This window comes from Peromyscus leucopus, chromosome 20 (genome assembly GCF_004664715.2).
Source record: "Peromyscus leucopus breed LL Stock chromosome 20, UCI_PerLeu_2.1, whole genome shotgun sequence".
NCBI classification, from domain to species: domain Eukaryota; kingdom Metazoa; phylum Chordata; class Mammalia; order Rodentia; family Cricetidae; genus Peromyscus; species Peromyscus leucopus.
The window spans coordinates 64,075,235-64,090,976 of record NC_051080.1 but is presented as its reverse complement, the minus strand read 5'-3'; the positions used below and the strand labels follow the sequence as shown (position 1 = coordinate 64,090,976).

The following is a 15,742-nucleotide window of genomic DNA, read 5'->3' as shown; positions in this document are numbered from 1 at the left end:
AGGTCATTCTCAGACACACAGCAAGTTTGAGGCAAGCCTGGGCTGTCAAGTTGTGTCTCAAGGAAGCAGGAACACACCCAAGACACCTCACAAAGTTGACATTTTGATTTTATAATTATCAGTGTTGAGAGCCCTGCTTTGCATAAATATGTAGTACAAAGTGGCCAAAGTATGTTCTGGTTCATTTCAAAAATTGCTGGAAACTCTGACTTAATCTCTAGCCAAAATTTGCTTAGTGATTTTTTTTTTTTTTAAAAAACTCAAACAGTAATTTTGACATTGCTGGGAAGATTCCAAACACTCTACCATTGAGCCATATCTGCAGCTATTTTTCAAATCAAATATTTTAACTATGATACAATCTTAAAATACACCAATTTGATGCTTGCATGCTGAGGGATGACAGTAGGAATATATTAAAAGTTTGTTTCTGTAATTAAACCATTATTTTTCTACAAGGACAAAAAACTTACCACATGCAGTTAAAAGCCTTGGAAGTTATAATATGCAATAATCTTGAACCACAGCCCAGATGTTTTAAGCAGGGGTCATTGACATACTGCACAGTGCAAAGTGTGCACGTGTGTTCAGAACGGAGGCTGCAGTGATGCTGTGTGATGTCGCAATACGGATCAGCACCAGCAGCATCATGCACTTGATACTGGACTTATTTTTGGTTGCTCATGTTCAGAAACTTCTTCCTGTTGTCGAAGTTTCATGACCCCCCACATTCAGCGACAGGATTCCATATAGGGTCATGACCTACAGTTTAAGGAGCTAGGCTCTATATCAAGCCGGGCAAATGTTGGCATCTCAGTTTTACCAAAGAGAGGCCGATATTGAGTCTACATTGTCAACCATCCAAGAGAGCTTGAGCGGTGCTGATGTGGTTGGTGTTCCTGCCGACCCTGCTCTGCAGCCGTGCCCTGGAGGCCTCTGTGTTCTGTGAAGCTGCCACCTAGCTGTGTGCTTCTGCTTACTCTTGCTTCTGTCTCAGCAAAGTGTGTGTGTGTGTGTGTGTGTGTGTGCGTGCTTGTGTGTGTGTGTGTGTGTGTGTGTGTGTGTGTGTGTGTGACAGAGACAGAGACGGATGGACGGAGATTCAGGGCCATCCTGGAGGAGAGTGCACCTGCCTCCTGACCGATGAGTACTTCTCTGCAGGCCCAACCCAGCATGGGCAGGTTTCAGGTCTCAGCTACCAGGTACACTTAGCATAATCACCAGCTTTGGTTTGTCTGTGCATGAAGTTTGTTTCCCATGGTCCTCTGGTATGGCCATCCCACCCTGAATCTTTTTTTTTTTTTTAAAAACATAAATCTTTATTGATTCTTTGGGATTTTCACACCATCCACCCCAATCCCACTCACCTCCCAGTCCCTCCATATCTGCCCATCACCCCTGCAGCATGCTCCCCCAATTAATTAAAAACAAAACCAACCAACCAACCTACCTTGCTCCTCCATCTTTCCAGCACCTCTTCATTCATCCTAGTGGCATTGGGAGCTGCAGTATGTCACACAGTGTATACCCTTTTGTCCAATCAGGCCCATCTGCAAAATGTCCATTGCAATGAGTCATTGGTCTGGTTCAAGGTCTCTGGTACAACATCATTACTGGACCCTCACTGAAACTCCTCTCAGATACCCTGCTGTTGCTGAGTCATGGAGATCCTGTGCGTATCGTTCCACAGGACCAGTCCCTTTACACACTCTAGCAGGTCATAGATGGGGTAGATGTTAGGGTGGGCCAACCTAAGGCCCAGGATGTGGGTCTGCCCACCCTGAATCTTTGTGCATGCTCAGCTGTCAGCTTGGAACAGTGTGGGTCCCTGACACTGTGACACTGTTTCTTTCCTGCTGCCTGGGGACAGAGACTAGCTCAGGTAGAAAGGTGACCCTTGTAAGTCTGTCCTTCTGGTATATTCTTCTTGGGCCTTTGGTATCCTTCAGTGTAGATGTAACCATCTTGTTAAATAAGAAACACAGAGCCAATGCAGAGATGAAAGCCCAAGAGGTCAGAATAATAGCTAAGCACTAAAAACCTTACCCTTCACTGCCACTGCTGTCCTCCTCAGCAAGAGCACTACTTCCTGTGTATCTGTCTTTATATAGACTTTCTGTTCTGCCTTCTCATTGGTTGTAAACCCAACCACATGACCTCCTTGTCACTGCCTGTCTGTACAGACCTCCAGGTCTTCTATGGTTGGTATTGAGATTAAAGGCATGTGTCTCCATGCTGGCTGTATCCTTGAACACACAGAGATCTGCCTAGCTCTGCCTCCCAAGTGCTGAGATTAAAGGCGTGCACCACCACCACCACCACCACCACCACCACCACCACCACCACCCAGCTCTGCTATGGCTTACTATTAGCTCTGACCCCCAGGCAACTTTATTTATTAACATACAAATAAAATCACTTTTCAGTACAAATAAAATATCACCATACTTCAGTGTTCTTCTCATCTATACTTGTTTCCCTGAGTTTGTGATGTCTTTTGGTACAACACTTGCCCTGCTTGGTTGTATGGATTGGACCTAGACAATGAGATTAATAGTTAAATTCAGCATCTCTGCTAAGTGCACCCATGTTCATAAATCAAGCTATGCACAGTCCTTGTCCATGTCAACTGCTGCCGCGCTCACTGTGGAAAGGCCTTTACCAAAATGCTCACATCTCGTTCAGTACCCAAGAGAAGTCCTGTGAATGAATGAATGAATGAATGAATGAATGGAAATAGACAGGGAAAGGCCTCTGGTCAAGTAGTAACTGATTCAACACCCATCAGTTCACACCACAGGGGCTGCCTGGTAAAGCTCAGCTGCTAAAGTCCCAACGTGAGGATCTGAGTTCAATCCCCAGAACCTACATTAAAAAAAAAAGTCTGGTCATGGCATGCACAGTTGTACTTCCAGATGGAGAGGTGGAGGCAGGGGGATCTCTGGGTCACTCGCCAGCCAGCCTAGCCTATTTGCTAAGTTTCAGGCTCGTGAGAGGCCCTGTCTCAGAAAACAAGGTGGATGGAACCTGGGAAACGATGCTCAGTGCTGTCCTCTGGTCTCCACATGCACACACACATGCATGTACATATGTACATGTATGTATGCATAGCCCTGTGCTGTCCTCTGGTCTCCACATGCACACACACACATGTACATATGTACATGTATGTATGTATAGCCCTATGCTGTCCTCTGGTCTCCACGTGCACACACGCATGTATATATATGTACAGCCCCCCAATCATGTTGGAGTGTAGCCAGATGTGGACTTAGCTGAAGCCCAATATTATACAGTTTGTGCCAAAGAGAATTCTTACAAACAGCAATTATGCAGAAGCCATTTCAGACACTCAAGGATGCACCTTAAAAACTCTTTGGTTGCAATCAGAATGTGAAACATTTTGGTCCAGTTCAATGTCTATTCAATTGCAGAGAATTTACATTATTATTTAAAGTCCAAAAAAGTTAAGAAAACAAATGAAAAACTCTGGGTAAGACTCTGGACATGGTGTTAAGAAGCAGGAAGAGATCATTGGAAATGTCTTTTATATATTTAATTAAATGTGATAACCTTTGAAATGCCAACTCAGAGCTTGTGGCTTCAGACTCTGCTAGGGTCTGAAGGCTGCTAAAGCCTCAAGATTACTGCAGGATTCAGAAAACACGAGAATGCAACAGAAAACTGGCATGCCCAAACCACTCGGGCAAGAGAAGTCCTAAATGCCTTTTGCTACAAGGATGGAAACATTAAACCATGAGGTGTTACAATTCTATGTCCAAGGACACACACACAAAGATAAGTTGACTAGGTCTGAATTCTAGTCCAAAAGGATCTAAAAGGGATGGTCCGGCAGTTACAACCCTTAATCTTGCAAAAGACCTGGGTTTGGTTGCCAGCACTATGTGATGGCTCATAATCACCTGTGACTCCTGTTCCAGGGGACTTCTGAGCTCTCGGCTCCTGCAGGTATGTAGTGCACACAAACTCACACAGGCGCCCGCGCGCGCGCGCGCGCGCGCGCGCACACACACACACACACACACACACACACACACAGCTGACTGTGGCAGACAGACCCACGGCATTTTAGAACTTGAGTGCTTTTGGGTCAGCAGGCTCCTTCACTAAAGCGTCCGTCATGTTCTACATTCCACATCCTGTTTCTGTGGCAGAACACCACCACATGCCTCTACTGTAAGCACCAAAAAGGTGCAGGCTTAGGGAGTGCTCCTGGGAAACCAGTGTTTGCACAAAGACAGGGTGGTATTTGTGGACAAAGGAGATCATTTGCCAGATGCATTTGGTTTGCAGTAAGGTTACTCCTAGTGACCCCGGAAAACCGAGTCACAGCAGTGCACCACACAGTTACTCTATGTGGATGTAGTACTGCATCAGGAACTTCAGATACTTGTTGATGAATTCTCACACATCCCTGAATGGTGGAGGAGGAGGGGAGGGATGAAAGGGCGGCCTGGGAGGCCCGCTGCAGCGGTGGCAGTGCAGTTCTGCCTACCGCCAGCAGAGGGCAGGAGAAGCTGGAGGAGCTGAGCCAGAGACAGTGCTGTGATGGGTGGGATCACAGTGATGGGTGGGGTCACAGAGATGCCCCACAGTCCCGGAAGTGCAAAACAGGAGGCAGCCAGGCAGCCAATCCCACAACTGCAGGGTTCTAGCCCGATCCTGTTTGCTGCTGGAGCAAACCCAGTTTTCTTGTTAGTTTGAAATTACATGTATTTTTTTTTACTTATGATGGGCACATGAGCGTGCGGTGGTCGGAGGACAACTTGGTTCTCTCCTTCCATCCTGCATGGCCAAGGGTTTGAACTCGGGCCATCAGGCTTGGGGCTTGCGCCAGAACTCACTCTGCAGCTGCCCTGACCATGGAGCCCTGCTCTTTATTTAGTCTTTATCTTTGAAATTAACCCATCTCATCAGCTAAAGGCTCTGAAGTCTGTGCTGGCTTTGTAAACAAAGAAGACAACCCGGCTTTAACAGTTTCTAAACACCTTTATTGTGAAGTATTCCAGAGGCCCTTTACAAGCCCAAAGCATTATAATTCAATAGAAAACATAATTTTATAGACATATTTCTCTATACAAAAGGCTAACCTTTATAAAAATTTAGAATAAATAATTGAAAAATCAGTGCCATTGATTTACAAAAGATATCTCTCTGATTGTTTCAAGGTGAAATGCCTTCTATGTCACCAAAAGATGAGGGGACCGGCACCGGTTCCGAGCTTGGGCTGTGAGTCTCTGGCGAAGATTTCGCACTTTCTTGAGAAGATCGTGTTCCATGTGGTTCCATTCTGTTGTTTTCCTACTTGAGAAAACTTGAATACGAAATTTACAGTTAGTACGAGTTTTTCTGATGTACTAATATAGTATTTACCGTCAGTGGAATTACGTTATAAAAATCAATAACACAACCAATATCCTAAAACATTTCTGGAACAAAAAGCCAGCCATGATACCCAGCTCTATGTGGCTTCGTTTCCAGCTTTTCTGTTGTTGAACTGAATGAATGTCAGCAGAGAACTCAGAGCTTTTGGCTACTGAGCATGCGTCATATATGTAAATTAGGTACAAAGCTTGACTGGGAAGCTGAGCTCTTCAGGACGGCACACATCCTGCCATGATATGATGCTCAAGACTCCAAGACATGAGCTGAAACGCACCCCACAGCAACCTTCCCCAAAGCGGGCTGTTCCAGCAGTAGCTAACGGCAGGGGAGTCCGGACCGAGACTAATGTAACACCACCCTGCCTAAAATAGCGCTCCATCCTGATGGAGGGGCTGGGAACAACGGAATCAGAATCGAGGGAGCACCCTTTACATATTTAAATAGCTTCAGTGTCTGAAAATGATTTCCATCCCCCAAAGGAAGGCAGCTTTCATTTCGTGCCAAATAACCCGAGCTCAGCTGGCTCCCCCCTGCTACTCTGAAGTGCAGGTTATTCGGTCTAAGTCTAAACTCCAGCAGGGCTCTGTGTGTGTGTGGTCCCGGCTGCTCTGCCAGCCAGGGCTGCTCCAGCTGCTTGGGGAAGACAGTGAACCTCATCCACAAAAGAAAACATTCAAGTCCGAGAAAAAGAAAAGGTTTAATTCTGGGGTGTCAGGGTAGAGACCAGTTGTGAACCTCTTACATTACAGTGGCCTCCCACAGGATCCTTGGCTTACTTCTTACTCTGGTACAGAACTTCTGGATCCTCACAATAGGACTCAGCAAAAGTACTTCATGGGTACTGGAATTTCACGACTTGTCATTAGCAATAGTTCTGATAAAGCTCGTCTTCTAAGAGCTCAAAAGGCCTCAAAAAATCAAACTTTGCCTTCATCTATACAACAGCTTTATTGAAAAGCCAGTTAAAAGTCTACTAGACCAGGGGTGGTGTGGCTGTGGCTGTGGCTGTGGCTGAGGTGTTGGATCCAGGTTACTCATCCAGTCAGTGTCACCCTGGCTGTTCTGGGGCAGCAGTGCTGGGCTTAAGACATGGAGTCCCATGATCTCTGTCTGGGCTGCTCCTCACTCTGTCTTCCCAGCAGAGCTGTCCCGCTCTGGGCTTCCTGTTGTCAGTGCCCCGGACACATCCCACGCTCTACCTACCCCTTCAGCCTCCACTCTGCTTAGACGCTGTGGAATGTGACATGACAGTCTTCCTTACTTATCAACTTACTCTGTGTGGAGGAGTCCACTTCCGAAATGTCATCTAGTTGTGAGGTTGGGGGCAAACAGCTTGAGGCCACGTGTTCCCTTTGCAACCAGGGCACTTCCGATTCCGATTCCGCTAGAAAGGGGAGGAGAGGAAAAGATGTGTGAGAGTGAGCAGAGACCTTTCTAAGACAGACAGTGCTTGGCAAACTCACTCGCAGGAGTGCCCACCATCCCCGTCCTTTCTGGGAAGAACACGGCTGTGGAAACGTGGCTGCAAACATGGAGAGCGGCACCGAAGCCCTGCTAATGGCTTTTAGGAACAGCTTAACTAAAACAAAAGGCAACGAACAGCTAAGAAACAGGCACCGGGGGCTAAGAGCGCGGCTTGGCGGTAGAGCACTGGCCCAGCACGCACAGGCTCCAGATTCCCTTCCTGGTAAGAGGTGTCAAGGTGGTGATCCCGAATACTAATAAAGAGATTATGGACTGTGTCAGCAAATGGTCCCCGAGAACGGCTGTGAGCATCAGCGACAGCAAACCTGATCGGAGCAGTGAGCGCAGCAGTCAACTCCAGGACAGTGCGGGTCATTAACTGCTCTCCTCACACAGGGCGGATGGAGGCTCAGCAGGTCAAGGCACTTGCTGCCAAGCCTCACTACCAGAGTCAATCCCCAGGACAATGCAGTGAGAGAACCCTCATGGCCATACACACGCAGCCAGCATAAAACATCAACAAACCACCTGGCCTTTCAGCTTTTCACCTCTGTCTGCTCTAACCCCCGCTGCCCCACATCTGATAGCAAGGCCTTAGAATCTGTCTCACCTACGTCATCATCACCGTCATCTGTTCTAACTCCCATCCAAAGTCTAGGCTTACAAGGACGGGGTCTCACCGACTCACTGCGATGCCCACCTCACACCTGATCTAGGGAGAGTTAAGCCAAGTGTTTGACCTCAAGGAGTCATTAAGACAAAGCAACTGCCAGGTTACTACTGGTTGAACTGGTGTGGCGGAATGGGATATAAAGGCCACTATCAAAATAGGGCTGTCTTGTAACAGAGGCAGCTAGTATCTGCATTGCTCCAAGGAAGACCTTCTAGAAAGAAATCATTGGAAAAGCTTTACATAAGGGAGGAAAAGGGAGCCAAGCAACAAGCCGGCCAGCTTCCAAACATCCCAGTGTAGGTGACGCCACCACTGCCATGCAGCAGAGCGCCACAGGCCAGGCTCTGGCTCCTTACTCACCCCTCTGGAGCTGAGATCTGCCTGCCCCAGAAGCCCATGCTGCCCACTGCCGTCTAGTTCGCCATCTCTAGAAGCTGTTCAGGGATGCTCTCCTGCTCAAACACGTACTGGCGTTCCTCTGCCTGCAGCAGAATCCCCAGCACTGGCTCAGGCGACTCACCTGTGAAGCTGAGTTAGCCAGGCCACTTCAGCCCTACTCTGCTCACCAGCTACTGCACCAGCCACCAAGCCACAGCATCCCCACCAGTGCGGTTCTGCACCTATGAGCCACAGCATCCCCACTGATGCGGTTCTGCACCTATGAGTCACAGCATCACCAATGCGGTTCTGCACCTATGAGCCACAGCATCCCCACCAATGCGGTTCTGCACCTATGAGCCACAGCATCCCCACTGATGCGGTTCTGCACCTATGAGCCACAGCATCCCCACCAATGCGGTTCTGCACCTATGAGCCATAGCATCCCCACCAATGCGGTTCTGCACATATGAGCCACAGCATCCCCACCAATGCGGTTCTGCACATATGAGCCAGAGCTTCACAATGTGGTTCCATATATGTGGATTTAAAACAATCTGCAGTGTATTAAAAGATGCTCATCATAGGAAACCTGAACATTCAAGGAATAAAAATAAATACACTTTCTGGGTTGCAGTCTGCTGCTTTTCTTCCTTCAAAGCATGCTCTTTCCGGCTCCAGTGGTGGTTCATTTTTTTTCATGTGTGGGTGCATGGGTATGTGGATGTGCAGGCACGTGCGTTCGTGTGTAAATGGAGGCCAGGGCACTGACGTCAGGAGTCTTCCTTCATTGCTCTCCACTTTCCATCACTCCCACACCGACAGTCTCACTGCGACCAGAAGTTGCCCAATGCATGCAGTCTGCAGCTTGCTCCGGGGGTCCTCTGGCTCTGGCTCACTGGGATTGCAGGCGGTCTGCCATGCCCTCCTAACACTCACCGGGATGCCGGGGAATCTGAATTCCAGTCTTCATGGTGGCTCAGCAAATGCTCACTCACTGAGCCATCTCCCCAGCCCCTGACTCTTCATTTTCAAGAATTAATATTCATCTAATGAGTTGGTATCACCAGATCTCGTTTCTCCTGACTGAGCACTGGCCTGGAGCTTGTACCATGTAGGAGGCTGAGTAGCCTGGTGACAGGCCGGGGCCCCACTCTCCAGCCTAGCACAAGACACCCTACCATCCGTGGCTGTGTCCATCCCCCCCCCACCCCCCAGTGCATCTGTCCTGGAGTTGAGACTCCTGAAGTTGGCCACATGTTTTCCTGGCCCAAGACATGTACAGCCATCCATGAGCATGGACTATCTGCTGTAGCTACCTTAAAAAGACCACCAGGGTCGGCAACTGCCTACCATTGCTGAGTTATGCTCCTCACATTTTATGAGGAAGAATGGGTGATAAATCCACAAAAATTCTTAGAGAAAATGTTGTCAGTATACATGTATGTGCTTGTTTATCAAACAGGCCCAGAAACGACAGGTGGTTGGAAAAACAGTATAATATAATGCTAGAACTGTAATAAAATTCAACATTCCCAGACTAGAATCTTCTCATTTTACAAAGAGGAAACTGGAGACTAGAAAACCGAAGGCACACAGCTCAGTGGCTGTGGCTCTACTCATCCCCATGAACTCAGCCAGGGTCCTAGGGCCCTGTCCTGTACTGGGTCCCCTGCATGCTCATCTGTCCCATGTCACCTTTTTTCTTCTAACCCTCCCTGTTCTTCCTCAACACCGAGTACTTTGAAACCTGGTCCCAGGGCCCTATCTGGCCACAGTATTTCTTCTCAGTGTCGTTTTATTGTTCACCATCACTTCGTAGGGGTCAGCACACAACCTCCAGGAGCGGCTCCTCTCCTACCGTCAGTTCAGAGGATTAAACTCAGCTCATCAGGCTTGTGTGGAAAAACGAGTTGTCTTGTTGACTCCCAATGACTTCTATTTTTGAGGAGCTGTCTTATTAATATATAATTTATATCTCATATACTCCTGTTTATTTGAGACAGATTCTCATGTAGTGCAGGCTGGCCTTGAACTTCTGACCCTTCTGCCTCTACCTCCCAAGTGCTGGGGTTATAGTAATGTGCCACCCGACTTGGACAGTTCATCTTTTAAAGCGAACAGTCTGGTATAATAAATATATTCACATTGTAATCATCCCCACCAGCCCTAATTTGAGAACCCTCTCATCGTCCCCGCGCACGTCCTTCAGCAGTCACTCCCCAGCACTTCCTGGCTCCCTCTCGTCTACTCCTAGCAGTAGAGACCGGCCATCCTGACTGCTTCTACGGATGTGCTCCCAGAGTGGGCATGCAGCCTTTCATGTCTGGCTTCTTTAACTAGACACAAGGTTTTCAAGGTCAACCATTCTGAATCACGAACATTCCTTTTAATAGCAGAATGAGATTTCACTGTATGGATATATTTGTTCTCTCTCCCCTAAAATCCACTACGTGGCTCAGACAGACCTGAAACTCACGACAGCCTCATTTTCCTCAGTGCTTGGTTTACAGGCACACGTCCAGCACCAAGCTTGACCACGTGCCCTGACTGTGTACTGTAAGCGGGCAAACTGAACCCCAACGGAACCATGGACCAGTGAAGCTGCTGTTTCCAAAGGGATAATCTTCCACTTACCGACGGCAGAAAATGCAGTAAAAGGAAACTCCTATCTGCACTCTGCTTTAGACCGTTCCGTTATAATTCTCACCTAAAATTACATTTATTCTGTGCATGTGTGTATACCCGTGTGCTGCAGTCACGTGTGGAGGTCAGAGGTCAACAGTGGGAGTGGGCTCTCTTCTTCTATCGTGTGGATCCTGGGAACCCAACTCAGGCTGTCAAGCGCAGCACCAGGTCTTGCCCGCTGAGTCATCTCAGCAGCCCAATAGAGTTTTGGTTTTTCAGTTGACACAGTTACAAGCTTATCCTACAGCCTGAGAGTCAGGCCCTAGAAGACCCCCGTGGTGCTTTGACATGCTGGAGCCAACTGTTTGGTGAAGCACACGTCCTTCCTAAAATTAGAAATAGTTCTTTGGGAACGAACCAGATTCCAGAAGATGAGGAGCATACCGAAGAGCACAAAGCTCTGGAGTAAAACAGTTTTCCAGGGCAGCTAGCTGACTTTCCTTCCTTCTTTGTTTGGTTTATCAGCCCTGGGCTGGAACTGAACTCAGGGCTTCTTGGACGTGAGGCAAGTCTCTATTGCCAAGTTCTGTCCCGTGCTCAAGGTTGTTTTCTTGACAGGCACTCTGTTTTTTATCAGTTCTATCCCCTGGTCTACCCTCCCTTGTACCCCTCCTCCCAAAAAGGGCACCACCACCTTTTGGCCGAGCATGATTTGAACGAAAGCAACAAAGCAGACCTGCAGAATGTATTCCTGGAAGGAGACCATGTTAAGGAGGCCGCAACAGTGCAGATCCCACGCCCACTCACCTTCACTCAGTGGCTCTCCACCGTGCTCCAAAGCTGCACTCGTCTCCTGCCTTAAAAACCACTTCCTAGAGGCGTCTGAAAGGGCAGCGGCTTTCTTTTCCGATTGCAAGTGAAATTCCTTTCCTTCAGCTTCCTTCCACTGCACACAACAGGGCAAAAAGACGATTAGGACCGGAAACAGACACCTGAGCTTCCGGAAAGAGGCCCTTCGGTTCCTCTACCTCTCTCTTCATAGTTGAGAGACACACAGGGCCTGTGTGGTACTGTGGGACTCGGGGTGTCTGGGGTGGCCTGTGGCTATGGAAGAACCCCAAGAGCAGAGGCAGGTCTTGCTAGCAGTGAAGTAGCAACTCCTTTTCACAGGTTCCAGGCCTTATCAGACTAAGCTAGCTTCCCACCAATGGGAATTAGATTCCTTTAATGTGAATACTATGCCTAAGTTACAAAGACTACAAAATTCAGAGAATTAATTATTTGCTCAGCTCTGGAACACACTGATCATAAAAGTCTAGTGATTTCTACTAGCTCCAGCTCTTCCCCTAAAAAATGAGAAAATTCATCTTAAAATGAGTTCAGAGGATGACCAGTGAATTTAAAACATCCCCAAATGCTACAGCCTTTACATGGACACACACATACAATTTTTGTGATTAAAATACCAATTCATTAAATATAAACTTCAAAGAACCTCAAATTCTGAGGCCAGAAAGGCAGCAGAGATCATTCCCCCTTGCTGATCAGGGCAGAGTCTGCCTGCTTTCCCAGGACCACACTACAGTCAAGGTAACTTTAAACCCAGGATGCTGGTCACAAAGGACTGTGCAGCAGACGCCCGCACACGGACTCGCAGTCTCCTCTCCAACACAGTATCTGACCTCAAGTGAATTACACAGAGTTTTCAGTCTGCTGAGACGGTGCCGGCAATCCTCGCCTCGAGGCGACAGGGCTCCCACCACAATGTTCCTACGGCCAACACTCTCAGGACTTTGGGTACTGCCCCCCACCCCATCCTTCCTTCCTGTCCTGGAAAGAAAGGGCTGTAAGACAGCTTCTTTTCCTCACTGGAGTGAGGTAGGAAGGGAACCTGGGACAGGGCAGCGAGGGGCTAGCTTTCAGAAAAACATATCACAGGGCATCAGCAGGACAGGAAGGCACAGATGCTAGCCACTTAAATCGCTACCCAAAGCCTGAGCCTCCCAGGCCAGCAGGGTCCTCAGAAAGGCCACTTTCCTAAGGTCCCAGGGTGGTTGGCAGGGCCAGCCGAAGGATGCGCGGCTGTGACATAAACTCTTCAACACCTGGCGGCTGTGACTCCGCATCACTGTGAATGAGGGACAAAGAATGAAAGCCGTACAAGAGGGAGCAGAGCAGGAAGATGAGAGTCTGAGACGGCGGAGCTGCGGAACTGACTTCAGGCTGCCCACCTCCTCCTGAAAAGAAGGTACTTCCGTCCTCCTCATAGATACACTGCTCTGGGTTCTGCTACTTCTGGCTAGTGTCTACCATTTAAATTCGCTTTACATTTCAAATGTAAGAGTTAGGTAAACTAAGGCAGTAACACTATCAAATCAGCGAGAACAAACCCAGGAGTGGATGAGCTGAGACAACATGAACCAGAAAGCCATCGGATTACTTACACATAGCATCAGTATCAGATGCTGATCCTGAATAACGTAACAAGACACCGCCCATTATATCTTGATCATCTAACAGGTCAGGGGAATAACTCAGTGGTAGAGGAGGGCCCAGTCCTCAGCCAGAAAGGCAAGAAATGAGCTGACCCCGATAAGCAGACGTTCCCAGGTCCCCTCACCTTCTTCGCCTCCTCCCGCATCATTGCGTTTAAGAGCTCTCTTTCTCTCCGTCTGTTCTTCCGGAGGAGGGTGGCGACCTCTTGGTAGCCCTCGCTGCGCAGCAGATCGTCACATTTCTGTTTATGTAAAGCCTCGATCTGCCAGTCAGCATTCAGGCAGGCTTGCTCAGCTTTTGCCAAATTGTCTTCAATTACCTAAAAAAAAAGTAAATTTCGGAAACAAGGTGAAATCATATAAATATGGATGTCCACTCACTGGATCCCAGAGTCTGCTAGGTTGTGTGATGTGGTACAGTCATCATCAGGGTGTTTAAACAAAACTGACTTCCAGGCCCCACCATAAACCAATTAAATCCATCACCAGGCCAGCTTAGGGAGTTTAAAAGCTCTCTTTTAGAGCAGACAGGGATGGGGTAGGGGGTGGGATTGTGAGTTCAAGGCCAGCTCAAGGTTAGGTAGTAAGACCCTCTCTCAAAGCAACCCTAAACTCCTGAAGTGACTGCTTTTCCAGCCAGCATTGAGAACTCTGAGGTCAGGGAAAAGGTAAGATTCAACAACTTCTGTTTTAACATGCTGAAAAGCAGCGAGAAAAGTCCCTTTTCAGATGTACAAACACCTGTAAGAGAAATGGAACAGTCCGGTGCTGCAGAGGAACCAGCCGAGAGACTGGGGCACAAGACTCCTAGCTTGCCCCGTTCCTGATTTTTCAAATAGGGCCAGCCTGGGTGGGACACACGCACTTAGCATTATGTTAAAGGGACCTCAGAAAGTTCTTTCTGAACATCTCAAGTCCTATCTCAATTCACTTAAGCTAGCATTTCTGAAAGGGCACTTCATAAGAAATGCTATAAAATCATTGGAAACTTTTTTCTTAAGGCTTCATCAATATACTGTATCCTCAACTCTGGCACAAGCCCCTCATTTTACACCAGTGTCTCCCATCCTGACTTGACCATCCCATGTTACTGGATAAGAGTTACGAATTTCCCACAAAGGATGCTTTAGAAAGTCTGGCTTGTACACCAGGCAGAGCCCTGAGGTTCTGTGACCTTGTGCTCTTAGGGACAATTCTTGAGAACACAGCAGGACTGAATAATAGGATTAGTTCTCCTATGCTTTCTTCCATGTCTTAACGGTCTCTCAAAGGGCATGTCAGACGCATGTGGCCAATGCAGTCAACAACCCATAAACACAAAGCCTGGAGCTTCTAAGGACCAAGGCAGACAAAATCAACAACTGGACTACTGTGACTTCAAACCTTCCAAATGTGTGCTCTCAGAAGGCCAGCTCTCGGCTCCCGCTGTGGGCCCCAGGTTCAGGAGGCTCTCACCTTCTGAGTCCTTCTGCTCCCCATCTGGCTGGTTTCTAGCAGCTTCTGGAACATGTGGTCTTCCAGAGCCACTTTCTGCCTATGGGCAGCTGCATCTTTTTGGATTTCCTTTGCAATAGTGTCTTGACTTCTAGTAAGATCCTGGGGAACACAAAGGGACTTTGCTTTGTTCAGGCCTCAAGGACAACCATTAAGGTCTCATTATCAAAGTAATAAGGAAACAGGCGACGTGCTACCAACTGCAGGGACCCTGGAAAACTTCTCCACGAATGCACTGACAACAGCGAGCATGCTCAGAATCAACTTCTGAATTCTAGACGTTAACAGTGTGAGGCCCGCTGGGGAACACAGCTCAGGACGAAGGGATCCATTCCCACCCCACCCACAGCTCCCATCAGCCTGTGAAAAACAGCAGCCTTGGCTGGCCACCCTGGAGACCACGCGGAAGTTACAAGTCAAGTTGTGCGCAGACCTGAGAGGGTCCTACGCTCTCACTCTGGTTATCACTGTAGTTTCACACAATCAGAAACTCAAGTTGGGATTGCAAGCTGCCTGGCTGAGTGCTGAAGTTGTACGCAATAGCTGCCCTGGGCTCCTCAGCAGAGACGGGAAACGTTTGTTTCACACAGAGTATCATCACCCAGCTATGGAAGGGACTAAAGCACCGACTTATGCTACAACATGACCTTGAAGACACTGTGCTAAGTGAAAGGAGCCAACCACAGAAGACACTGTACATAAGCTGCATTTACATGAAATATCCAGACAGACAAATCCATGGAGATGGACAACAGACCAGAAGTTGCTGGGGTGGGGAAATGGGAAACGATGCTCACGGTACTGGGGCTGGGGCATGTGGGAAGCACACAACCTTCATGACGAGTAAGTTCAAAAGGCAGACCACAAACAAACGGTCTGTGCCAAGAGGCTCACTGACCACTGCGCGTGACAGCAGTGTTTTCTTGCAGGGCCTGTGTGCGCTATCAAGTATTCTACCATTGAATACAGCCCCAGGAGTTACTTCTTCTTCTTCTTTTAAGATTTACTTTGAGTGTGTGTGTGTGTGTGTGTGTGTGTGTGTGTGTGTGTGTGTGTCAAGCACAGGTGTCCTCAGAAGTCCTGGAATTGGAGTTATTGGTAGTTGTGAGCCACCTGACATGGATGCTGGGAACTAAACCTGCTTCTCTGCAAGCGCAGTACATGCTCTGAACCACTGAACTTACTCAGTGTTAAAACTGTCAGA

The 15,742-nt window shown here is 48.1% G+C and overlaps 1 protein-coding gene across 3 annotated transcripts in view; it reads right to left on the bottom strand.

The window, feature by feature from the left end:
- Positions 1-4,990: 4,990 nt before the first annotated feature.
- Positions 4,991-15,742, bottom strand: part of Tbc1d31 (TBC1 domain family member 31) — a 62,369-nt gene continuing 51,617 nt past the window's right edge. For all 3 annotated transcript variants that reach the window (XM_028871894.2, XM_037197794.1, XM_028871895.2), the window contains 5 exons: positions 14,500-14,640; positions 13,170-13,364; positions 11,357-11,495; positions 6,680-6,790; positions 4,991-5,335 (listed from right to left, as the gene is read on the bottom strand). In XM_028871894.2, coding sequence (XP_028727727.1) covers positions 5,202-5,335; positions 6,680-6,790; positions 11,357-11,495; positions 13,170-13,364; positions 14,500-14,640 — 720 coding nt within the window. In that variant the 3' untranslated portion in view covers positions 4,991-5,201. The remainder of the gene's footprint in view (positions 5,336-6,679; positions 6,791-11,356; positions 11,496-13,169; positions 13,365-14,499; positions 14,641-15,742) is intronic.